This window comes from Salminus brasiliensis, chromosome 4 (assembly GCF_030463535.1).
Source record: "Salminus brasiliensis chromosome 4, fSalBra1.hap2, whole genome shotgun sequence".
NCBI classification, from domain to species: domain Eukaryota; kingdom Metazoa; phylum Chordata; class Actinopteri; order Characiformes; family Bryconidae; genus Salminus; species Salminus brasiliensis.
The window spans coordinates 288,301-314,262 of NC_132881.1; the positions used below are offsets into that span (position 1 = coordinate 288,301).

General features: G+C 47.7%; 2 protein-coding genes across 4 annotated transcripts in view; one reads left to right on the top strand and one right to left on the bottom strand.

The window, feature by feature from the left end:
* Positions 1 to 8,465: 8,465 nt before the first annotated feature.
* On the bottom strand, positions 8,466 to 18,188 carry gmfb (glia maturation factor, beta). Its single transcript, XM_072677233.1, has 7 exons — positions 18,127 to 18,188; positions 16,569 to 16,665; positions 15,798 to 15,847; positions 14,549 to 14,600; positions 12,809 to 12,889; positions 12,614 to 12,687; positions 8,466 to 12,339 (listed from the first exon to the last, which is right to left on the bottom strand). Exons 1-7 carry the CDS (start codon positions 18,127 to 18,129, stop codon positions 12,268 to 12,270), a joined length of 429 nt encoding a protein of 142 aa, XP_072533334.1. The 5' UTR covers positions 18,130 to 18,188; the 3' UTR covers positions 8,466 to 12,267.
* Positions 18,189 to 19,363: 1,175 nt separating this feature from the next.
* Positions 19,364 to 25,962, top strand: part of lgals3a (lectin, galactoside binding soluble 3a) — an 8,826-nt gene continuing 2,227 nt past the window's right edge. The window contains exons 1-7 of one of the 3 annotated variants that reach the window (XM_072677237.1): positions 19,364 to 19,583; positions 19,877 to 19,894; positions 21,247 to 21,912; positions 24,736 to 24,824; positions 24,986 to 25,142; positions 25,568 to 25,592; positions 25,756 to 25,939. In XM_072677237.1, coding sequence (XP_072533338.1) covers positions 19,880 to 19,894; positions 21,247 to 21,912; positions 24,736 to 24,824; positions 24,986 to 25,142; positions 25,568 to 25,573 — 933 coding nt within the window. In that variant the 5' untranslated portion in view covers positions 19,364 to 19,583; positions 19,877 to 19,879 and the 3' untranslated portion in view covers positions 25,574 to 25,592; positions 25,756 to 25,939. Of the gene's footprint in view, positions 19,584 to 19,876; positions 19,895 to 21,246; positions 21,913 to 22,370; positions 22,722 to 24,735; positions 24,825 to 24,985; positions 25,143 to 25,567; positions 25,593 to 25,755 lie in introns of those variants that run through there. The other 2 variants (XM_072677236.1, XM_072677238.1) reach the window with 2 other exon arrangements.

Below are 25,962 nucleotides of genomic sequence, written 5' to 3' on the forward strand. Positions count from 1 at the left end.
GAGGTCAAATCCGCTGAGCGAGCTTTAATGAGAGTCTTTCTATATTGACTAAGGCCGTCCTTCCACGCAGAGTGGATCACCTCTAGTTTGGTGGTCGGCCGTTTGCGCTCTAGTTTCCGCACTGTTTGTTTTAAGGTACGAGTTTGATCACTGTACCACGGTGCGAGCCTTTACTGCCTCCTCACTTCACTTTTAAACGCTGCTACTTTGTCAAAGGTTGATGGAAGGAGGTTTTCTAGATCTTCTGTTAATTTAACGAGCTCCGTTTGGTCTGACGGAGTGGAAGATGAGGGCGATAGGTCTGGTCTGTCTTTTAACAGTCTGAATGTTTCCTCTCCTAAACTGTTTCAGGTCGTGACCCCGAGCTGACCCCCAAAGAACCATGTTACCCTGCAGTGGAACCGGGTTCTAGACAATGTTCCTCCTTCTCCAGATGGTTCTGACTGGACTTGTGTGTTCTGGACTGTGTCCCTTCCTGAAGTGTGTGTGTGTGTGTGTGTGTGTGTTGAAGAGACTCAGAGTGGGAGGGTCCTCCTTCCACCTCTTCAGCCCTCCGAAAGGCTCAGAGCCCTCATTTGCATATTTAATGAGTGACTGACCAATCAGGAGCTGCTGAAGTGAAGGAGAGTTTAAATACCCTGCGATGTGACTAGTGTTCTCGATGGTGGTGAGGACCAAAAATAAGGTTCTCTTCACCGCGGATGAGAAGACTAGTCCACCAGAATAAGTAAAATTCACTCTGACAGAATCTCACTTTTACAACCTGCTGAAAAAATACACCTAATAAATTTCCCACAATGCAGTGCTGTGTAGTCTGTTCTTCACTACTGCAGTCTCTCACTGAGCCTCTAGACGAAGCTCCTCATCCTCAGTCAGGCCTGAAGCAGCTCAGCACCCACACAGTGGATCAGCGCCACCTGAAGCAGCTCAGCATCCACACAGTGGATCAGCACTGCCTCCAGCCTGCTCCACCCTGTGGGTGGAGAAGGAGAGAAAGAGGGTAAATTTGGGCATCAAAGCTAGAAGCTAAGCCCAAATTTATAACAGCGCTGAGTTCTGCAGCTGTCAGTAAATCAGAACCAGCTTTATCATTGATGGAAGATTCAGAACCGACTCCGCCCAGAGCTGTATGGAGACTCCACCCACTCCACCATCAATGAGAAGTCTAGAACATCATCCTAAGTATCTGCTGTAGAAGCTGGGTTCTGGTTTTGATATCTGGAGGTTGGTTTGTTTATAAGGTTATTTGGGTTCAGGCTGTTGGAGGTGTGTTCTGATATGTTCTGCAGTGTCGGTTCCACCACAGTTACACCAGCGTTCTGCAGATGGTTGAGAGGTTCTGCGTGTGACAGTAGAACTAAAGCATGGACTCTCCAGCAGAACTTTGAAGACCAGCTTGAGCCTCATCCAAAACCCACAACACTGAGCAGGACTAAGCTGAGAGCAGTCGGGTTGAAGAAGCTGTGTGTTTTCAGGTGCTGAGTTTGTAGAACTAGTTTTATGGTTTATGGTGGATAAATCACCTGACGTCTAGAGCGCCCCCTGGAGTTCAGAAATACAATAATATTAACCCCTCCCCCTCCTGTCTCTCCATCATTTAGCTCTGCAAACTCACTTCTATATTCTAAAGCTTCGACCAACTCACAGCCCTCTGAGTTTGAGGAGCAGACCCTCTACACACTCCTCCTCACACACTCTGCAGCTCAGAGCAGAACCTCCACCCTTACACCACCTTTAACATCTCTCCATCACCAGGCTTAACAGTGATGGTTAGTCTGATCTACCAATCAGAGTGACCTGTTGGGTGGACCCAGGCCTGTCCAGTAGATCACATGCTTCAGTTCAGTGACCTCAGAGTTTGGCCTCATTCCAACATTAAAAAGCTCACAATACTAAACCAGACCAGCAGAGCATCGTCCAAACCTGACCACTGGTAATGACCACACTGGTATGCTGGTCATTTAGCCCCAAACCAGCTTAAACCATCATATGTTACTTTCTGAAGACTGGGATCATGGTCGGTCAAGCAGCAGCCCCCCCCCCCTCACCTCCAGAGGCTCTAGGGGTTGATGATTTTTGCTGCTTTATGTGGAAGTGGTTCTGGTTGACCAGTACACCAGTGTTCAGAATGCAGCATATACTGGTTAATGGAGAGCTAGTGCTGGATATTAGTCAAGGAACATCACAGCAGCACCAGACCAGTGTGTTTTGGACGCTGGGATGATGGTCTGCTCCAGCAGTCGATGCTTTTACTGGTTTATGCTGGTCTGGTACTGGTTTGGTGCTGGTTGACCAGCAGACCAGTGCTGTATGTCAGTGAAGGAGCTCCACACCAGCACCAGACCAGTACAGACCAGTATAGACCAGCTTCTGCTCCTCTGTGTGGACGTTGTAGAGCTAGCTTAGCATCAAGCTAGCAGCACATTCACTTTCCCACACTGGGTTTAAAGCTGCCTGTTTTCATCCCCTGATCCAGTTTCTAATCTGGTTGATTTAGTAAATGATGACTTTTGTTGTGTTTTAAAGGTAAAAATGGGGATTAAATGTTGGAATGAGGTCAAACTCTGAACAGTGAAGGTCTTGATGTTCTCCAGTCTTCCTTCTTCCAGGTTCAGATATTAACAGTTAGAAAATCAGCTCTAGAACTGGCCTGGGTCCACCCAGCGGCTCACTCTGATTGGTAGATCAGACTAACCATCACTGTTAAGCCTGGTGATGGAGAGATGCTAAAGGTGGTGTAAGGGTGGAGGTTCTGCTCTGAGCTGCAGAGTGTGTGAGGAGGAGTGTGTAGAGGGTCTGCTCCTCAAACTCAGAGGGCTGTGAGTTGGTTGAAGCTTTAGAATATAGAAGTGAGTTAGCAGAGATAAATGATGGAGAGACAGGAGGGGGAGGGGTTAATATTATTGTATTTCTGAACTCCAGGGGGCGCTCTAGACGTCAGGTGATTTATCCACCATAAACCATAAAACTAGTTCTACAAACTCAGCACCTGAAAACACAAAGATTCTCCAACCCGGCTGCTCTTAGCTAAGTTCTGCTCAGTGTTGTGGGTTCTGGATGAGCTTCAAGCTGGTCTTCAAAGTTCTGTTCTCACACACAGAACCTCTCAACCATCTGCAGAACACTGGTGTAACTGTGGTGGAACCGACACTGCAGATCATATCAGAACACACCTCTAACAGTCTGAACCCAAATAACCTTATAAACAAACCAACCTCCAGATCTCAAAACCAGAACCCAGCTTCTACAGCAGATACTTAGGATGATGTTCTAGACTTCTCATTGATGGTGGAGTGGGTGGAGTCTCCATACAGCTCTGGGTGGAGTCAGTTCTGAATCTTCCATCAATGATAAAGCTGGTTCTGATGTACTGACAGCTGCAGAACTCAGCGCTGTTATAAATTTGGGCTCAGCTTCTAGCTTTGATGCCCAAATTTACCCCCTTTCTCTCCTTCCCCACCCACAGGGTGGAGCAGGCTGGAGGCAGTGCTGATCCACTGCGTGGATGCTGAGCTGCTTCAGGCGGCGCTGATCCACTGTGTGGCTGCTGAGCTGCTTCAGGCGGCGCTGATCCACTGTGTGGCTGCTGAGCTGCTTCAGGCCTGACTGAGGATGAGGAGCTTCATCTAGAGGCTCAGTGAGAGACTGCAGCAGTGAAGAACAGACTACACAGCACTGCATTGTGGGAAATTTATTGGGTGTATTTTTTCAGCAGTTTGTAAAAGTGAGATTCTGTCAGAGTGAATTTTACTTATTCTGGTGGACTAGTCTTCTCATCCGCGGTGAAGAGAACCTTATTTTTGGTCCTCACCACCATCGAGAACACTAGTCACATCGCAGGGTATTTAAACTCTCCTTCACTTCAGCAGCTCCTGATTGGTCAGTCACTCATTAAATATGCAAATGAGGGCTCTGAGCCTTTCGGAGGGCTGAAGAGGTGGAAGGAGGACCCTCCTACTCTGAGTCTCCTCAACACACACACACACACTTCAGATAGGGACGCAGGCCAGAACACACAAGTCCAGTCAGAACCATCTGGAGAAGGAGGAACGTTGTTTAGAACCCGGTTCCACTGCAGGGTAACGTTGTTCTCTGGGGGTCAGCTCAGGGTCACGACCTGAAACAGTTTAGGAGAGGAAACATTCAGACTGTTAAATCAGATCAGACTAACGATGATCAGACTGTTAAAACAGAGATCAGACTATTGGTGATCAGACTATTGAATCAGAGATCAGACTACTGATGATCAGACAGTTAAAACAGAGATCAGACTAACGGTCATCAGACTGTAAAAATAGAGATCAGACTAACTGATGATCAGACTGTTAAAACAGAGATCAGACTATCGGTGATCAGACTGTTAAAACAGAGATCAGACTAACTGATGATCAGACTGTTAAAACAGAGATCAGACTATCGGTGATCAGACTGTTAAAACAGAGATCAGACTACTGATGATCAGACTGTTGAATCAGAGATCAGACTACTGATGATCAAACAGATAAAACAGATTAGAATATCAGTGATCAGACTGTTAAAATAGAGATCAGACTATTGGTGATCAGACAGTTAAAACAGAGATCAGACTACTGATGATCAGACTGTTAAAACAGAGATCAGACTAATGATGATCAGACTGTAAAAATAGGGATCAGACTATTGGTGATCAGACTGTAAAAATAGAGATCAGAGTACTGGCGATAAGACTGTTAAAACAGAGATCAGACTATCGGTGATCAAACTGTTAAAACAGAGATCAGACTACTGATGATCAGACTGTTGAATCAGAGATCAGACTACTGATGATCAGACAGTTAAAACAGATCAGACTATCAGTGATCAGACTGTTAAAACACAGATCAGACTAACGGTGATCAGACTGTAAAAATAGAGATCAGACTGTTAAAACAGAGATCAGACTAACTGATGATCAGACAGTTAAAACAGAGATCAGACTACTAATGATCAGACAGTTAAAATAGAGGTCAGACTAATGGTTATCAGACTGTGGAGATCTGAGTCGGACTGAACACTCGTTACACACATCCCAACGTTCAGGAGGAGCTGAACAGCACAGAGCACCAGCCTGCAGGGCTTCAGCAGGGCGAGCAGGTCAGCTTGAGGACAGAGCTGGACGTCATCACATCCATTAAATGTTCAGTCACTCCTTCATTAAACAAACATCTAATTCAGGTCCAATCATATCTTATCTAATCAAAGTAGGCTATGCCAAAAGTATTGGGACACCTGCTCAATTCAAAAAGACTTTCTACTAGATTTTGGAGGAGCATTGCTGTGAGGATTTGACTGCATTCAGTGATGAGTGTTAGTGAGGTCAAGGCGATGGATGATCACCACTCCACCTCATCATCCCCAACTCATCCCCTCCAAAAGTACTGGATGGAGCTCCACCATCATTCCGGAGAACACAGCTCCACCGCTCCACAGCTCTAGCCCACTCCTGGCATTAGGCACGGTGCCACTGACTCTTAACTGTATTAACAATTGATCCACCTTAGTGGTGACACCTGGTGGTCAGGACCCTCAGCTGTGGCCTCAAATAAAATAAATAAACAAGTAAACAAACAAACAAATAAGAGAAAACACAAGAATCTGCTGGTGATGTTAAACAGAAGCAGTCTCAGGAAAGGAGGCAGTGCAGGACTTTGTTTTCTTCTGGATTAAAATAAGATCCTCCGTCCAAAACAAGTCATTTAACAGCTGATCTACTGAGGAAATACAGCTGGTGAAGCAGGTGGAGCAACACCAACAGCACCTTCAGCTTCTTTATGAGAATAATCCTGTCTGATAAAGTATTCACAGCATCTGAACACAGACCCAACTCCATCTGCACCACCAGCCTTCACCACCGGGTCTCCGTCTGCATCACCAGCCTTCACCACAGAGTCTCCATCTGCACCACCAGCCTTCACCACCGGGTCTCCGTCTGCACCACCAGCGTTCACCACCGGGTCTCCGTCTGCACCACCAGCCTTCACCACCAGGTCTCCATCTGCACCACCAGCCTTCACCACCGTGTCTCCATCTGCACCACCAGCCTTCACCACCGGGTCTATACCTGCACTACCAGCGTTCACCACCAGGACTCTCCGTCTGCACTTCCAGCGTTCACCACCAGGTCTCCAACAATGGAGGATTTAGTAGAACAACAACATTTGTGGAGATTTGAGGCTTTTTCTGGACTAAAGTTAATGTGAGGAGGAGGTGAGGAGGAGGTGAGGGGGGCTGTATCGTTACTGTAGTTTAAATTCAGCAGTTTATTAATGAAGAACCCAACCCAGCAGCTCCACCCTGAGCTTTAAACACCAGCTCTCAGTTCAGTGTGGAGCTCCAGTCTCCCAGCTGAAGCTGATCCTCTCTAAATGAGTGAAAGCAGTGTGTGAAAGACTCTTCAGCAGGAGGATCAGCACACCCACAGGTCCAGCTAAAACAGGTCAGTAAGGCTCTTTAACTCCAGCCTTTACTAGTTTTCTCCAAGTAGAGCCATTTTTACTGAGCTAAGCTAGAAGCTCTTCAGAAGAGCAGAGTTTGGGAGAAGCTCACCTGATTCTGCTGCTGCTCTCTCTGCCTCTCCTGACTGGAGCTGCTGTGCCTCCATCTAGTGGTTGGAGGGGACGTCTCAGTGCCACTCTCACCTCAGTCAGATGAAAGTTGATTTTTGTAATTAAAGATTGAATGAAGACTCTGCTGTGTTTCAGGTCAGATCACGGACGCAGTGTCGTCACGTCCGGCTCTGAGGAGTCGTGTTACTGAACTTCCCTCGGTTTCCTCCTCCTTCAGAAACCTTCACTGAGCTTCAGCAGGAGGACAGCGTGCAAATCCCTCCAACACAGACGAGAGGCTGGTGTGTCTTAGCCAAAACACGTCGCTCAGCAGTCTAAACATCTGTGTGAGCCTGCACATCTGCACAGAGCTCTGCACTGAGCGTGCCAGTGAGGGAAACATCGGCATTCAGACAGCGGAGTGTATTGGAGTCTGATCCGCTAAGCGTGAGTCTGATCCACTAAGCGTGAGTCTGATCCACTAAGCGTGAGTCTGATCCGCTAAGCGTGAGTCTGATCCGCTAAGCGTGAGTCTGATCCGCTAGGAATCCTCCTGCGAGTTTAGCAGAGCAGAGACGGAGTCGAGTGTCTCTTTATGCCAACACCACATCTCTGACTGGACCGAATGAAAAAGAGCACTGACCCGGCGCTGAGGGCTCGGTTTCTCAAGGGTTTTAACCAAACCCTGCTGAAACAGTCTGATTGGATGCTGAATGAATTCATTAGCATTTTTATTCAGAAACATGAGTAAATCTGTCCCACTCTTCAGCCCTGCCTTTTCAGATGAACTCTCGTTTTATTGGTCGCCTCATTAAAAATGACACGTGATGGTGGAGTTTTTCTTCTGGAGTTGAACACGGTGAAACTGGGTGGAGTGGGAGCTCTGGTCAGTGTGTGGGTGGGTTCACGTTTCTGCACTGATGAACCTCGCAGGTGAGAGAATGGTCTGTTGGACCGACTGCAACTTTAACATTGCCCTGCCCCCAAATCTACACCAGTGACATCTAGCAGCAGACCTGTGGAACAAACCGCAGGCCGGACGATGCCTCAGCTTGGGTGCAAATGAGCTAACTGGCTAGTGATCTACCCAAATTAGCTGGACAATGAAAGTGTAAATAGACATAATCTTATAAAAATTCTATAAATCAGATCAGCCTTCCCTCAGGCCTGACCTGCACAGCTTACACTGTCTGTACTGTGATAGTTTTATGAATTAAAATTACAGATTAACTATAATTACTCAATTAATTTTTTATAAAATATCATTTTTAAAATTAAATAAATTAATTGATTTGAATTCTTTTCACGTCACTAAAAGCCCACCAGTCAGCTGGAGCCAAACCCTGGGATGGATTTCTTTACTTTCTGGTCCTGGATTAGCTGCAGTGTGTGAACCCATGTGAAAAAAAACAGTCCACTCTAATCTCTCTCTCTGTCACACACACACACACACACACACACTCCTGAACTGATAAACTGATGTTTTATTGGGAACAGCGGATAAAGACATTGTATAAACCATGGAAGAGTACAGATGTCCAGCACTCACAGGCAGAACGGAATATGAATCATATCACAGACGCTTCCTCTGAAAACCTTCTCTAAGCACTTTTCTGAACAGTAAAAAAAATACATCTGATTGAATCCGACACAACACTGATCAGCACAGGAAAACAGCTACTGAGAACGCGGGACATCACTGACACCAAAAGGAGATCTGTACACGTCCAGGCCCAAAACACAGACGGGTCCGAGGCCTCTTCTGAATGATTAACACTGAGCCTCTGTCTGACCACTTTCAAACTACAGCAGTGACCAAGCCCCCCCCCCCCCCCCCCCCCAGTTTCCCCCCCCCCCAGTTTCCCCCCTCTTACCCAAATATGCTCAGTCAGTCCAGTCATGTTCAGTTTCTGCAGTCTGCTCTTTATTTTTACACTGGAGCTACACAACCTCACTACAGTACACTATACAGACAAAAGTATTGGGACACTTCTGAATTACTGAATTCAGGTGTCTGATTTAGTGTCATTCAGCCACAGCTGTATAAACTCCAGCCTCTAGCTCATCAGTGAAAGAACGGGAGGTTCTGAAGAGCTCACTGAACTCCAGCATGGTTCTGTATGTAATAGGAGACACTGCTGCACCAACAACAAGTCAGCTGGTGAAATCTCCTCCCTCCTAGATCTTCCTCCATCAGCTGTGAGTGGTGTTATTATTGAACAGTGGAAGAGTTTAGGAGGAACAGCTCACAGAGAGCAGCTTAGACCACGTAAAGTTACAGAGCGGGGTCAGGGCCGAGTGCTGAGCTCAGAGCAGAGTGCAGAAAAGCCTCCAACTGACTCAGTAACTGCAGCAGAGCTCCAGACCTGCTGCTGCTGGTAGAGCTGCAGAGAGGGAGCGGCTCCTTATTTATAATGCTGATGGGTTTAGAACATAAAAGCTCCTGTAGGTGGAATGTGTAGGTGTCCCAATACTTTTGTCCATATAGTGTATGTTAGCATTGATAAAAACAGTAGTTTGAGTTCAGTAAGAGTGGATAAGATAAGAGTGGAGAGATAATAACTGGTCTGCATTAGTGTTCTATCAACAGCTTCTTCAAAGGCGTAAAACATAAGAAGCTGAGAAGAGGCTAACGGGGGCTGATGTTGGACTGCCAGAGCTGCTACAGCTCACAGCAGCAGCAGCAACAGCAGCAGCAGCAGCTCTCTACAGCGTTCCACACTTGGTCATTCCTCGCTCTGACGGAACATTCCTGCCGGCCCATCCATCACCGAGCGCTCACACAGTGTAGAGCAGTGTTCAGCAGAGGTGTTAAAACAAACGAAATACAGAGAAACAAAAGGAACAGTTACTTAGAACATACTCCCAAATGCTAAAAGTTTGTGGACACCCTTATAATGAATACTTTCAGCTACTTTAAGCTGCACCAATTGCTGACACAGATGTGCAAATGCACACACAGCTTGTCTAGTCCCTGTAGAGAAGAAGTACTGCCAATAGAATAGGACTCTCTGGAGCAGATCAACATCATGACCCTATCGGCTCCATGCTGCCTAATAATGCCAGGCGTGGGCTAGAGGGGTATAAAGCCCCCCAGCATTGAGGAGCTGTGTTCTCTGGAATGATGGTGAAGGAGCTCCATCCAGTAGTTTTGGGAGGAGTCGGGGATGATGAGGTGGGATGGTGATCATCATCCAACATCCTGACCCCACTAATGCTCTTGTTGCTGGATGCAATCAAATCCTCACAGCAATGCTGCTCCAGAACCTAGTAGAAAGTCTTCTTCTCTGGACAGTAGAAACAGTTACTCCAACAGAAGCAGAATCAGCTCTTTTAATACCCTTGATTTCAGAAGAAACAGTGAATGAGCAGGTGTCCCAATACTTTTTGTTCGTATGGTATTTCTGGTAGGTAACTCTAGAGGGTGGAGGTAATTAGAGGGTGTAGGTACAGTTTGGTCCAGTGTTGGAGCACTGAGTGAGGAACAGTACAGAGATTTAATCAGGAATGTTTTTAGGAAGAACGGCTCTAATATGGAAGCAGATTTACAGCCGTTTCACACTCACACTCACACACACTCACACTCACACACACTCACACACACTCACACACCCTCACACACCCTCACACACACTCACACACACTCACACACTCACACACTCACACTCTCTCTGTTCTGACGGTCTGAGATATGGATTCTGGGATGAGCAGATGAACAGTACCAGTGACCGGAACCCCGGTGTCTAATATTACAGTTCAGTAAACGGATTATCACTTATTTTAATATTAGGGACATCCAGACCTGATCCAGACCTAATCCAGACCTGATCCAGACCTGATCCAGACCTGATCCAGAGACTCCGGATTCTGAACGGAGGAGGAGGCTAATGCTAATGCTAAGTGTTGAGGCTGCAGAGCTGTAAAGGAGCCGGGAGCTGATTGGTCAGGTTCTGTGTGTGTAGGAGAGCGTCGTACCTCACGGATCGGTACCGGCCGGATATCAGCATCATCAGATTTAGACTGCATCGACAAAAAGCCGAATGATCAGGACATTTTCCTAAAAGAACTCAGCTTTCTAAGAATTTACTCCTGAATGATCAGGTGGTTTTAAAGCTCACAGGCAAATCTGAAGCTAACATGCAAACACTAAAACCTCCACCTGCAGCCGTTTAGCCCCGCCCCCTCCACGCTGACCGTTAGTCCCGCCCCCACACATTCTGAACGCTTAAGCTCTTTACTCCTTTCTGACAACAGCAGGTTTTTCACCACGTATCACTGCACTACTTTTGGAACTACTTTTTTGTGTGGAAGGACCTCCAGCCTCTCATAACCTACAGCGGGAAGGATCCACAAACGGAGCAAACGGCATCGGCACTGTTGCTTAGCAACTCCACTCACGATGCATTGTGGTCCACATCCAGCTGATGTAGTGAGCTGCACTGTTTACTGGAAGTTATGAGTGCATTGTGGGAAATTATATTGCCTTTGAAATCACAGCACACTGAACAGTGTCTGGAAATGTAAAGAGGGAGACTTTCCGTCACAGCCCGAGTCAAACTACACAGGGGCTTCTCAAATCCGAGAGATGAACGTGCTGATCCAGGATCAGTCTGAGAAGGAATGATGGTGGACTTCTGTCTTTAATCTGATTAATATATTTATTATATCAAGTGTTACAGGAGTGTAAATCTCATCTCTCATTAGTTTTTATCACTTTTCTAGAAAATAATATAAAATGATTCAATCCCTTGATTTGATTCTGAATCACGTTTTACAGCAAACAGCAGCTCTTCACTTCTACAGCCTCATTTTAGAATTTTATTTTGGCACAAAACTTCATCAATTTAAAATCAATAAAGTGACTGAAGTCAATCTTCTGCTCAGTAGAAACAAACAGCTGCTCATTTGTTCCCAAAGCCACCAAACAGGCCCAGCTCCCGCTGTGACTGATCTCAGTTAGGTTTATTTAAATCATGATTATCAAAGCAAGACTGAAACCAGTTACACTCCCAGTTTATCTGATAATCCAGTAAAACAGCCTCAGCTTCCCAATCCACAGTCACTGCACCCCCACCGGTCATCATCAGACCCATTTAAACCACCTGCTGCTGTTTACACTGTGTGACTGCGTCACCTGACCGGAGCTGGAGCACAACCGGCCAAATCGCTCAAACGGACGAGTTTCCTTCTCTCATAAAGTCACAACAGCAACAGCCTCTACTGGAAACGCAGTCTGTTAGAACCGCCCCTCGTTTCTGTCGCAGTGAACTACAGTAAACTACAGTAAACTACAGTAAACCCAGCAGGTCTGCACACTCCTTCAGTCTCTGAGTGAACTCTGAATCCTGGAGACAGGATGATCTGCCAGGTGTGTATGAGCTGCTGTTAGTGGGCTAGTCTGTAGGTGGCAGTGTTACACGTGGTGGTTGTTCTGTCTGGCTGAGAATGGAGGTGGAGGGACTGGAGAGGCCGTTTAGCTGTCGTGTGTGAAGCTGCAGCTGGTTAATGTAGTGTTGGGGGGGGTGGAGAGGGGTGGAGGGGGGTCCAAAAACAAGAATAAACCTAAACAACTCACAATCACACATTCATTCACACACACAGACACACACACACACACTAGTGTTAAATGAATGGTTTTGTCTCTGGGGGGGGGGGGTGACGTACAACGCCTTGATCATCCTTTCGCTGTTTTCTTTCGTCCCCTTTAACGGAAGAAGCCCAGTTTCTCCCTCAGCCACTCTTCAGTCAGATCCTCAGTGTTCCTGATTTCAAAGACCTGCAACACACACACACACACACACACACACACACACACACACACACACACACACACAGCAGTTGAAGTCTCAGTCACACAGCAATTTTTTTTTAGCCCACCTTAAATTCTAGCACATCAACTGTCTAATCCACCTTAAATGGTGAAGCGTTACATTCTGGTAATTTCAGACAGACTGGAAAACTAGGACCCCAACTTCAGCCTCAGCCCATTCATATCTCCACCCCAGCCTCTGTGTGTGTGTGTGTGTGAGTGTGTGTATGTGTGCACCAACCTTGGTGAGTTCCACTGTCTGCACCAGTTTGTTCTTGCTCCCAGCGTACATCATCTGCTGCTCCGGTTTACACCCTGAGAAACAGTCCGATCTGATCAGGAACACTCACAGAAGCTGCACTTCTTTCTCTCTCTGTGTGTGTGTGTGTGTGTGTGTGTGTGTGTGTGTGTGTGTGTGTGTGTGAGATTTTCTTACCAACTGGACTGGAGAAGATGAAGCAGAGTGGGTAAGACACTCTCCCATCATCATGCTGGTATTTATAACTGTACACTACAAATGTGCTTCAGGTTAAGGAACGAACAGAGCAAATCCCCCACAGTTTAAATAACACAGGATCATATGAGCATTATAGAGCGCCCCCTACGCCTCCTGTAGTGTATTACAGTCTGTCAGAATGAGCGTGTGGATCATATGAACATTATAGAGTATTATAGAGCGCCCCCTACGCCTCCTGTAGTGTATTACAGTTTGTCAGAATGAGCATGTGGATCATATGAACATTATAGAGCATTATAGAGCGCCCCCTATGCTTCCTATAGTGTATTACAGTCTGTCAGAATGAGCGTGTGGATCATATGAACATTATAGAGCATTATAGAGCGCCCCCTACGCTTCCTGTAGTGTATTACAGTCTGTCAGAATGAGCGTGTGGATCATATGAACATTATAGAGCATTATAGAGCGCCCCCTACGCTTCCTGTAGTGTATTACAGTCTGTCAGAATGTGTGTGTGGATCATATGATCATTATAGAGCATTATAGAGCGCCCCCTACGCCTCCTGTAGTGTATTACAGTTTGTCAGAATGAGCGTGTGGATCATATGATCATTATAGAGCATTATAGAGCGCCCCCTATGCTTCCTATAGTGTATTACAGTCTGTCAGAATGAGCGTGTGGATCATATGAACATTATAGAGCATTATAGAGCGCCCCCTACGCTTCCTGTAGTGTATTACAGTCTGTCAGAATGAGCGTGTGGATCATATGAACATTATAGAGCATTATAGAGCGCCCCCTACACTCCCTGTAGTGTATTACAGTCTGTCAGAATGTGTGTGTGGATCATATGATCATTATAGAGCATTATAGAGCGCCCCCTACGCCTCCTGTAGTGTATTACAGTTTGTCAGAATGAGCATGTGGATCATATGAACATTATAGAGCATTATAGAGCGCCCCCTGTGCTTCCTGTAGTGTATTACAGTCTGTCAGAATGAGCGTGTGGATCATATGAACATTATAGAGCATTATAGAGCGCCCCCTACGCCTCCTGTAGTGTATTACAGTTTGTCAGAATGAGCATGTGGATCATATGAACATTATAGAGCATTATAGAGCGCCCCCTACGCTTCCTGTAGTGTATTACAGTCTGTCAGAATGAGCGTGTGGATCATATGAACATTATAGAGCATTATAGAGCGCCCCCTACGCTTCCTGTAGTGTATTACAGTCTGTCAGAATGAGCGTGTGGATCATATGAACATTATAGAGTATTATAGAGCGCCCCCTACGCTTCCTGTAGTGTATTACAGTCTGTCAGAATGAGCGTGTGGATCATATGAACATTATAGAGTATTATAGAGCGCCCCCTACGCTTCCTGTAGTGTATTACAGTCTGTCAGAATGAGCGTGTGGATCATATGATCATTATAGAGCATTATAGAGCGCCCCCTACGCCTCCTGTAGTGTATTACAGTGTGAGAAGAGCAGGCGGTTAACAGTCACCATTATATAAAAAACCTTAAACCAAAACTGAGGTAAAAATCCAACACTAAACTTCAGGAGGTTGCAGAGATCTAAGACTGCGTGACAGTAAATGCTAAAACCTCCCGCAGTGTCTGGAGCTCAGCGTCTCCGGGTTGGACCTGTTTGATCTGATAGAGCAGCCTGTTGGACCAGATGCTGCAGAGTGAACCTGCTGCTCAGTGAAGGATATCTGGGCTGTCTCTCAGGGAGCTCGTCTTTGAGATCATCAGGAGAAATGTCCTGCAAACACAAACACAGGAGTTCCTGATAAAGAGACAAACACAACTACACTACTCCAATATCCCTCTAATCTCAGGACTATCCCTCATACAGAACCAAATCCGGCATTTATCCCACTGTAATTCACGTTTAAAGCAGGTCTTTATTCAAACCTTTTGTAAATTTGACCCCAAATGTGAGATCAGCTGCTCTGAATCAGGAGAGAGGAGCTGGTTAGCATTAGCACAGTTAGCAGCAGTCTGATCTCCGGTCTGTCTGAAAGCCCACTTTCACACACTTAGAGGAGAAGGACTGGAGCGACTGGTCACTAATGATGGAGCGGCTGCTGTTGGAAGGACAGGAAGCTGAAGTAAAGTTATTTCCTGTGGTTTTGGATCCGTAGCCACTCGCTAAGCTAGCTTTACACCTCAACCGAGTCTCAGACAGCCCAGAGCAGCTGCTGCTGACTGACCGCTGACCGTTAAACCCTCTGAGTGAGGTCGAGCAACTGGTGCTGGAGGAACAGAAAGGAGAACTGAGAGGCTGGTTCTGCTGGGTTTGGACTCACTGGCTTAGATAAGTTAGCTAGCAGGCTAAGCTCCACAGCACAGGCTCAAACACACCTGTAGAGGATAGAGCCTCATACCCGAGTCGAGGGAGCGGTCCGAGAAACGTGGGCCTGTTTTTATTCCACCTGTTTTCAGAGTGTGAGCTCCCACAGCGCCCCCATCCTGTGACTCTCTGAAACGCACAGGGGGGAATGATCTTATTTGGCTCTGAACTAAATACACAGAACAGAAATTACCACCTAAGTCTACTGTCAGGGTTTAAATCTTTACTAGACTACAGCTGTTCTGCTGGCTCTCCGTCAGCTGTACACGGGCGTAGCCTGGAGATGCCGGGCGGAGCGGCCAGAATGTGGCAAAACTAATCTGAGTGCAGCACCGCTGATAAGATGACCCTTTACTGGAAGCGCAGATGTGATCAGGCCCAGGTTTATAGGGAGACTGTATGAGACTAGCTGTCCTGCGTCCAGGACTCCATCACAGCTGCGGTGGTGTTTGAGGAAGCCTGGACACACTGAACTCTCAGCTCGCTTCACTTCACGTCCGTCTGGACGCAGATAAGGAGTTTAGTTCTGACTGCTTTTAAAGCAAACGGGCAGAGAGCAGAACCACACCCGTCCACACACCAGTACCACAGCGTGCTCGCACTCACCTCATGCTCTTCATCCAGGATGACCAGCTGCCGGTCCTTATCGATCTTCACTGGAACAGAACAGACAGACGGTCACAGAGACGTGGAGTTAAGGGGACATCACACCATTCATATATGTTTGTGGACACCTCTTCTAAAATGGTGGAGGGATACATGAAGGGTGCTGTGCAGCAAAACAACAGTTCCCAAAGAAAATGTGAATCTGTGAAGAAGTACCACCTTTTTACTGTCAGCAGAAACCCTCAAACACCTCAAACACCACAAACACCACAAACACCTCAAACACCACAAACACCACAAACACATCAAACACATCAAACACCACAAACACATCAAACACCACAAACACATCAAACACATCAAACACCTCAGCATTTAATTACATTCACATTTATGATATTTAGCTGATGCTCTTCTCCAGAGCGACTTACAGGGTTACTGGTATTACAGAGGAGGGTCAGTGTGGTGTTAAGTCTTGCCCAAGGACTCTTATTGGTGTAGCGCAGCAGCACAGTCACCCAGACCTGGAATCGAACCCCAGTCTCCCACATGGTGTGGTAGCTCAGTGGCAGACTGGTGTTATCTGTTGCGCCACACCAACCACTACTGTCAGCACTGGCTCGTGTTGAGAGCTCAGTATTATGATTATTACAGTAAGTATTTGTATTGTAAGGCTGACACCCATCCCCAGCCCTGCCACACGGAGCCGGAGCCGGAGCCGGAGCCGGAGCCGGAGCGGACGGCGGGCTGGGGCGTAGAGGAGTTACTCACTGATGATGGCAGCGTTGTTGGTTTCCTTTCTGAAGCGGAAATCCCTCAACTTCTTCACCAGATCTCCATCCACCTCGCACACTACTAAAGACTCACTCTGCAAGGACACACACACACACACACACACACACACACACACACACAGCTGTCATCAGCATGGGAAACTGATGTTTAAATTCATACTGGTTCAGCTTTAAAGCTGTGCTCAAAACAAAATTCAGAACTGAAGGGAAACTCCACTAAATTTCCAGAATTCTCCCCATAATTAAACAGTAAAGACGTAAACAGACCCAGTCAGAGCTGTGGTTCTACAGTGGAGGTTCTAGATAAGCTCCCCCAGTCAGAGCTGGAGTTCTACAGTGGAGGTTCTAGATAAGCTCCCCCAGTCAGAGCTGTGGTTCTACAGTGGAGGTTCTAGATAATCTCCCCCAGTCAGAGCTGTGGTTCTACAGTGGAGGTTCTAGATAAGCTCCCCCAGTCAGAGCTGTGGTTCTACAGTGGAGGTTCTAGATAAGCTCCCCCAGTCAGAGCTGTGGTTCTACAGTGGAGGTGAGGGGAAGCAGACGTCTGAAGCTCTAATAAAAGCTCCTCACAGAAAGTTCTTCACCTAATGGTGATGAAGACGCTGCCTGATGCCTGAGACACTGTTCTACCAGAGTTCTGAGAAGAGCTCAACTCTAGAACCTGCTTTTAGAACCAGATCATTAAAATGGTGGAGGGATACATGCTGCAGGGTGTAGTGCAGCTACAGAAAGTAGTCCCTAAAGAAAACTGCATTAGTTCAGATTCTCTATTCACTATTTTACCATCATCATCATCATCATCATCACCCATATAAAGTCATGTACTGGTGTAGCTGCACTGGGGGGTTTAAATATATTGTTCACTTCAAAGACGAAATCTCTCACATTTACATATTGGCCTATTCAGTCTACTGGATGCTAGCCCCGCCCACTCACTCTGAAGAGTTACGGAGTGTTCCAGCTCTTGATTAAAGTGCATTAGCAGACAGCCAATCAGAACAGAGCTCATTTCCATGTCCCAGTGTTGAAGATGGAGTGAGGGATGAGGAGAGGCCGGAGGAGAAAGGAATTGTGGGTGTTTTAGGTTGTGGGATATGATCCTATCACTGACAGCACTGTCAGATAAACCCCACCTGCCTGACGCCTGAGGAATGTGTGTGTGTGTGTGTGTGTGTGTGTGTGTGTGTGTGCATGCTCTAACATGTAAGGAGCTCCTGCCTCTAAAGCTTAAAGTGCAAAAGCAAGAATTCTTACACTGCAGCTCACACTCCCTCAACTTACAGCTGCGCGCGCGAGCGTGTGTGTGAGTGTGTGTGTGTGTGTGTGTCGTGTTGCAGCACATCACAATGAACTGGGTGTAACTGCAGCACGCAGGGGGGCAGCAACACTTTCCCCCTCTCTCTCTTACACACACACACACACACACACACACACACACACACACACACACACACCTATACCGACACACAGCGACTACACTCTCACACACTCCCTCACACACACACACACACCCTGTTTACTCCAGCTCTACTCACCATTTTCTCGGAGCTGATCAGCAGCAGTGCTGTCTGTGTGTGTGTGTGTGAGTGTGTGTGTGTTTTCCTGTCCAGTCTCGTGACTCCAGCTCGCCCAATCACCGCACTCAGTCTGCTCTCGAACTCCAAACCGTCCAATCACGCCGCTCCTTATTTTTCCCAACACTTTATCATCCAATCATAGCGCTGCTTCTTTTCTCATTCCAGCGCAGTGTCCAATCACAGCGCTGTTAAGGTTATTGACATGTGCGCCGGCCAATCAGAGCGCTAGTGCTGTTTCCGAGCGGCCTTCTCCCTCAACTCGCCTCCTGTCCACAGTTCAGAAAGTCATCCATCCATCCATCCATCCATCCATCCATCCATCCATCCATCCATTTATTCATTTATTAATTTATTCATTTATTCATTTATTTATTCATTTATTCATTTATTTATTAATTTATTAATTTTTTTATTTATTTATGTGTGTGTGTGTGTGTGTGTGTGTGTGTGTGTGTGTACTTTGTATCAATATAGTATAGTTCTTATTGTAGTGTAAACTGTTCCACTTTGCCTCTCCCTGCATTTCAGTAAAATAATAAATCTAATATATAATCAATGTCGATTGATACAATCTGTACATCAAATAAATATATTTAAATAATTTAAAATAATAAATGATTATTACAGAGAGATTTTAATAGTGAATGCTGTAATATTGATCATCTACATGCTGATCAACACTGACTTCACATTTAATCAATACTGTTCTGAACCAGACAGGAAACACGTGCGCTTATAATATCATATCTAAACATCATATAATCCAGCTCGTCAAACAGATCATGAATCAACAGACTCGATTCATTGAACTGAACGGAATGAATCGAATCAGGAAACACCCCTCCTGTCTCTTTGAGGACACGCCCACTCTGCGAACTTCTGCGTATCCGGAATTGACTGTGCATTTTTTTTCCACACCCGCATTCCACTAAGCCCCGCCCACAAGCTCCAGGATTGGCTAGAAGTACAAACTCTCATTGGTGCGCTGTTTATACACCAATCGTAGCGCAAGAAGGCGTGACTCTTACCAGCCAATCGCAGAGCAGGAGGGTGGGACGTGTCGGAAAACGGGTGGGAAACAAAATGTCGATGTCTAAACCGGAAGATCGGCCTCAGTCCCGCGCAGTCCCGCGCAGTCTCGCGCTCTCGGTCGATCGCGGTGATTTGTAGCTCCGCTTGTTTTTAAAGATGGTGTCGAATCTGCTGCGCGTTCCCACACCAACCTCACTTCCTCTGTAGAGGCCAGCGATCAGGAGTGTCTCTGGGTGTCAGTGAGTGAGTGAGACAGTGAGAGAGTGTATATGAGAGTGTATATGAGTGTGTGTGAGTGTGTGTGAGTGTGTGTGTGTTTTCTACACGGGTTTACTGTAAGTAAGAGAGGCTGATCAGGAGCAGCAGGCCTTCACTGAAGCGAGGTGAGGAACAGCCGAACAGCCGAACAGCCGAACATGGCAGACTGATCCCAGACAGCCTCCCTGACTGCTCGGATCAGCTGCTCTGCTCGGGTGGAGGGGTGGAGGGGTGGAGGGGTGGGGTAGGGGGGGTCTCCATTTTGTGGCTTTATCTGCAGTTTACAGCAAAACACTGACTTACAGTGTGTGTGTGTGTAATGGGCTGAGTTTATATCTTCTCTCTCTCTCTCTCTCTCTCTCTCTCTCTCTCTCTCTCTCTCTCTCTCTCTCTCTCTCTCTCTCCCTCTCTCTCCCAGGCCATGGCAGATTTCTCGGTGAGTTGACCAGTCTAATCCTAACGCAGTTAATGAGTGTATTGACCACAGTGTGGGTTATTAGTGCACCAGGCTGTATCTCTGACAGCCTGTGCGGCGCTCCAGCCGAGGGTGTACAGGTGTAGGGGTGAAGTTCAGGTGGGAGTTTCTTAACTACAGGTTGGGTCCCAATTCCACAAGAACAGCTTTAACATTCAGCCTAAAGGGGAACTCCACTCCACCAAATTCTCCACCTGTCTCTGTGTGTGATACAGCCCATAATTTATCTCCTATCCAAACCCACCAGTGCAGCTACACGAGTCTTCTGAGTTTTATATGGAATGATGATGATGATGATGATGATGAAGATCTGGTTTTAAAAGCAGGTTCTAGAGCCGAACTCTTCTCAGAACTCTGGTAGAACAGTGTCTCAGGCATCAGGCAGCGTCTTCATCACCATTAGGTGAAGAACTTTCTGGGCGGGAGGAGAGAAAGCCACTCAGTGGGCAGGTGTAGTGAGGGTCAGTGGGCAGGTGTAGTGCAGGTCAGAGGGCAGGTCAGTGGGCAGGTGTAGTGCAGGTCAGAGGGCAGGTCAGTGGGCAGGTGTAGTGAGGGTGTGTGGGCAGGTCAGTGGGCAGGTGTAGTGCAGGTGTGGGCAGGTGTAGTGCAGGTCAGAGGGCAGGTCAGTGGGCAGGTGTAGTGAGGGTCAGTGGGCAGGTGTAGTGGAGGTCAGTGGGCAGGTCAGTGGGCAGGTGTAGTGAGGGTCAGTGGGCAGGTGTAGTGGAGGTCAGTGGGCAGGTGTGGGCAGGTCAGTGGGCAGGTGTAGTGCAGGTGTGGGCAGGTGTAGTGGAGGTCAGTGGGCAGGTGTAGTGGAGGTGTAGTGGAGGTCAGTGGGCAGGTGTAGTGGAGGTGTAGTGGAGGTCAGAGGGCAGGTGTAGTGCAGGTCAGTGGGCAGGTGTGGGCAGGTGTAGTGGAGGTCAGTGGGCAGGTGTAGTGGAGGTGTAGTGGAGGTCAGAGGGCAGGTGTAGTGCAGGTCAGTGGGCAGATGCATCATTGTGAGTGTGAGGAATACATAAGTCCGCACCCAGGACCGGTTCTGAGCTTGTTTTGGGCTCGTTGGTTTGCTGTCATTCGAGCCGTGTATCAGTTACAGTTTCGGCCGTCATTTTTCTGTGTGCATTTTTGCTGAGTGGGAGGGGCTACTTTCACCTGACTACTGCTTTCATTATTTTCCGAACCTTCTGGAGTCATGTGACAAAATGAACCAATCACGTAACTCCAGACCACAGATCCACTCCCGGGTCCAAAACACGCTAGTGTGAAAACCCAGTGTTCTGCTAATACTGTCCCATCCTCTGTGTGTTTTTACGTAGCTTGCCGATGCGATCTCGGACGATGCCCCGAGTCAAGCGCCCAGAACTGCTAACGTTAACCCATCTGCCCCTATGAACGGGGCCCCCCCTGCCACCAATCCTGGCTGGCCTGGTGCAGCTCCAGGTGGCCCTAGCTTCCCACCATCTGGTGGTCCAGCCCAGCCCTCTGCGCCTGGTGGCTTTCCCCAGTCTGGCCCTGGTGCCCCAGGCTCCTTCCCACCAGGCCCTGGGGCTCCTCCGGGGCAGTATCCCAGCGCCCCTTCTGCCCCCGGATACCCCCCTGGCCCCGGCATGCCCGGACTGCCCCCCCAGGGGCCGGGCCAGTTTCCTCCAGGTGGGGCGCCCATGCCCTACGGCGGGGGGCAGTTTCCCTCAATCCCCGGTGCTCCACAGGGACCATACCCGAACGTGCCTTACCCAGCCGGACCCCCAGCCCCAGGCATGTACGGACCCGGGGGGCCTGCGGCCTTTCCACCAGCCGGGGGCCCTGCGGCCTTCCCACCAGCCGGAGGCCCAGGCTTCGCTGGTGGTGCTTTCCCCCCTGTGCCCCCCGGTTCATGGGGTGTGCCTGGAGGAGGCTTCCCTCCCCATCCCGGACCTCCAGCAGGATATGGACCTGGACCGATGGGCCCATACGGAGGACCTGGTGCTCCTGGAGGCATGCTGGTGAGTACGGTTGAGTGTGTAGGAGTGTGTGTTTGTGTTAGGGCTGGGCGATCATCATTTTTACTAAAGTAATTAAAATAATAATAATTTAAATATTAATATCAAAACATTACAATAACTGTTAGTGTTTTATCACCCAGGCCTAAAGTGTGTCTGTGTGTGTGTGTCTCTGTGTGTGTGTGTGTGTGTGTGTGTGTGTGTGAGTGTGTGTGTGTGGGGCTGGGAGGGGTGTATAGGTGTGTATAACTCCACTGTCTGTCTGTGTGTGTGTGTGTGGGTTGGTGGGTCTCCTGACTACTGGTTGAGGTGTAAGGGTGGTCCTCGGGCTGCTCTGGTGGGGTCAGCGTGGTGGCTGAGGGGCTGAGGGGCTGAGGGCAGGTGTAGGTTTGGCTTGGTGCTCCCGCTGGGCCGAGGTTTGAAGTGTGCAGATGTGAAAAACTCCTGTCTTTGTCTTTCAGCCGGGGTTTAGGCCTCCGTATCAGTGAGCGCAGGGACCACCGCAGATATTCTCAGGGGAGCAGCACTGCAGCCGTCACACAGAGAGAGCCACACACTCACATTCGCTGACTTGGTAGAACACGTCAACATGCACTCGCCCCGAGCTGGCGGGCTGGTCTGTGGACTGCTCGGACGGCCTTTAGACAAAGTCCAGTAATCCAGCCTTTTAATGTCATAGATTTTATTGTTCTTCAGAGACTTTTTCGCACTATTGCCAAATTCACACTGTTGTGCTGCACTTTTCTCAATAAAGCTTTGTAATGCTCTTGTTTATCCCAAGAAAATGAAGTAAAGATGAATTGTGACTCAAACCAGCCTGATTTAATTTCTGTTAAAGCGGTTTTAAAGAGTCCAGCTCCTGGTTCCACTGGATGATGGAGGAACTGATCAGCGTATCAGAGCTCTTCTTCACTCAGTGAGCGTGAGGGCTCCGCACGGGAGGTGGGTTTCAGGACTCAGTTAAAGCTCCCCGTCTCCACCCTCTGCTCAGGATGGAGAGGGCCTGATGGATCAGTGTGTGCTGTCTGAAGCTCCGTCTGGGGCCCGACCTTAGCTAAGCAGTGGATCCCTGGACTGTTAGCATGGTGCTAAACTCTCCTCCAGCGCTTTCTGGCTCCGTCTTCATAGACATGGAGGAAGTAGAGAGCTAGATAAGGAGCTAGCCCATCACTAATCCGCAGGGTCCTAAAGCAGCATTTACACAAAGTCTCATTACCCACTGTGAATATTAATGAGCTGATCAGTGAGCTCTAGGGCACCTGATCATTTGCTCTCTGGTAGGGTTTGACTCCCCGTTATCTAGAACATGGGCTAAAGCGTGGAGACAGATCAGGTAGCTGTGCTTCAGCCCATGTTCTAGATAACTGAGTAAAAGAGCGTCAGAATCAACATGAGGAAGTCTGTTAGAGATTGTACACCTCCACCCGGGTTTAGGCAGGTGGTTAGCATGGTGCTAACTGTTAGCTAGCTTCATTAGCAGCTGTCCTGTCAGACTTGTGATGTCCGGGGCGCGGTGCAGGCGGGAAACTGGGACTTGCTGGTTGGCTGTTGATGATCTGGAAGAGTGAAAGGAGAAGAGTTCACTCCGGGTCTGCAGAGTGTCGGGGTCCAGACGCTACAGAGTGCACAGGGCTGTGTACTGGAACAGGCCCGGTTCTGAGCACCAGAATTAGTCTTGAAGTCTTGCTGATATTTCTTATATCCATTATTATCAATTAGTCAGAGCTTCATTTATACAGGAATAGTGGTGATTAGCCTAGTTTCAGTGTGTGTGTGTGTGTGTGTGTGTGTGTGAAAGAGAGAGAGAGAGAGAGAGAGTGTGTGAGTGTGTGTGAGTGAGAGAGAGAGAGAGAGAGAGAGAGAGAGAGAGAGAGTGAGTGTGTGTGAGTGAGAGAGAGAGAGAGAGTGTGTGAGTGAGAGAGAGAGAGTGTGTGTGTGAGAGAGAGAGAGAGAGAGAGAGAGAGTGAGTGTGTGTGAGTGAGAGAGAGAGAGAGAGAGAGTGTGTGAGTGTGTGAGTGCCTGCTTTCTGGAATGGAGTTAGTGAGTCACTGGGTGGGGTTTGGAATTAGGTTGAGTGTCCTGCTGCCTAATTTCGCACACTGTTGTCATGGTGACGTTGTTTTTGAACCAGATGTTGTCACATCAAACCGACCTCCGTTTCCATCCATTAATTCTAGGAAACACTGTTTTCTGTCAGTCTCACATGTTTGTGTTTGTGGAGGGAGGGTTCTGCTAGGAAACACTGTTCCTGTTACTGAGCGCAGCTGTCGTCTAGAACTGTAGTCTAGAACTGTAGTCTAGAACTGTAGTCTAGAACTGTCTCTGGGGCGTCACTGATTAACGTCACAGCTGAGGGTTTAACTAAAGGGTGATGACGTTAATAACAGTGTCCTCACACCCAGCACACACACGTGCAGGACCCAGCCTTCTGACGGTCCGAGCTGCTGTGTCTGGCGGTCCGAGCTGCTGTGTCTGGCGGTCCGAGCTGTTGTGTCTGACGGTCCGAGCTGCTGTGTCTGGCGGTCCGAGCTGCTGTGTGATGATTAGGAGCTTGTTGTGAGAGCAGAATTCAGGAATGAAGAATGAGTGCAGTTGTTCCTCAGTACAGGAGCTGATCTGGAGGAGAGGGTTAGGACTCCATACACGCCTGATCATGAGACAACTACTAATGTTCTAATAATAATAATAATAATAATATGTACAGAGTGTGAACTGTGGGCAGGGCATTGAATTGTGAGTGTGTGTGATGTTTATGTGTTCTGCTCTACATCACTGTGTGTGTGTGTGTGTGTGTGTGTGTGTGTGTGTGTGTGTGTGTGTTTTCAGCCGGTGCCGTATGACCTGCCACTCCATGCAGGGATAATGCCCCGCCTCCTCATCACTATAGTAGGAGAACCTGTTCCTGGAGCAGACAGGTAACATATTTACACACACACACACACACACACACCTAAAGCACCCCACCAATAGGTTTTCTGTAACACACCCACTGGCCACCTAGCTTGTTCCGTCACCCACTGGCCACTTTATCAGAAACCCCTCCTGGACCTGACCGTGTTCTGCTGTGTGTTCTCAGGTTCCATGTGGACTTTGTGAAAGGTTCTGACGTGGTGTTCCACTTTAATCCTCGCTTCCCTGAGCAGACCATCGTCAGGAACTCTAACCTGGGGGGCTACTGGGGTCCAGAGGAGAGAGAAGGGGTCTTTCCTTTCGTGCCAGGCAGACAGTTTGAGGTACAGCACGCTGCTCTCTGATGAAGAGCACTGTAGTGTTTTATTCACAGAGGAAACTTGACTTGATGTAAAGCTCCGCTCGGCCATAGCGCCCCCCTGTGGTCAATAAACCAGAAACAGCTGGATAAATATACATATATAAATATAAATATGGGAAATAGTGTTATATATATATAATATAGTAATATATTCACCCCGTTGGTGATTTACTGTTTTATTGCTTTTTATAATTATATTTGAGGACGGTCTGCTCTGGGCCGTCCATTCCTTCATTCCCTACTGATGAGTTTAACTGATCACTGTGAGAAGCTGTGACTGGAGCTTCCAGACAGGTGTGATTATAGTGTCCACTTCGACACTGAAGAGTTATTATTATTATTATTATTATTATTAATAATTTCATTTTTTCATTTCATTTACAAAAGCAATAAAAGGGGAAACATCAGAGGGGTGAGTACTTGTGTAGGTATATCTGCTCTGTACAGCTGTGTGGAATCATAAATACAGATGTTTCTTATATTGATCAGAGTCTAGAGAGAGCCAGAGGAGCGTATGTGACCCCTAACACTGTATCAAATGTGTGTGTGTGTGTGTGTGTGTGTGTCTCTCCCAGTTGAAGATCCTGGTGGACGAGGATGTGTTTAAGATTGCTGTGGATGGAGTTCACCTGCTGGAGTACGAGCACAGAGTGGGGGGGCTGGAGGAGGTCACACTGGTGCGGGTTTTGGGGGACATCACACTGTACAGCATCGCACCCAGCATGATCTAACACACACACACACACACACACACACACACACACACATACATTCATTAATTA

Coding starts and splice junctions, on each gene's coding strand:
- gmfb (XM_072677233.1), bottom strand. Junction 14,601..15,797: donor TCCTGGATGAAGAGCATGAG/GTGAGTGCGAGC, acceptor TTGTGTTTGCAG/GACATTTCTCCTGATGATCT. Junction 12,340..12,613: donor AGACAGTGGAACTCACCAAG/GTTGGTGCACAC, acceptor TGTGTGTTGCAG/GTCTTTGAAATCAGGAACAC.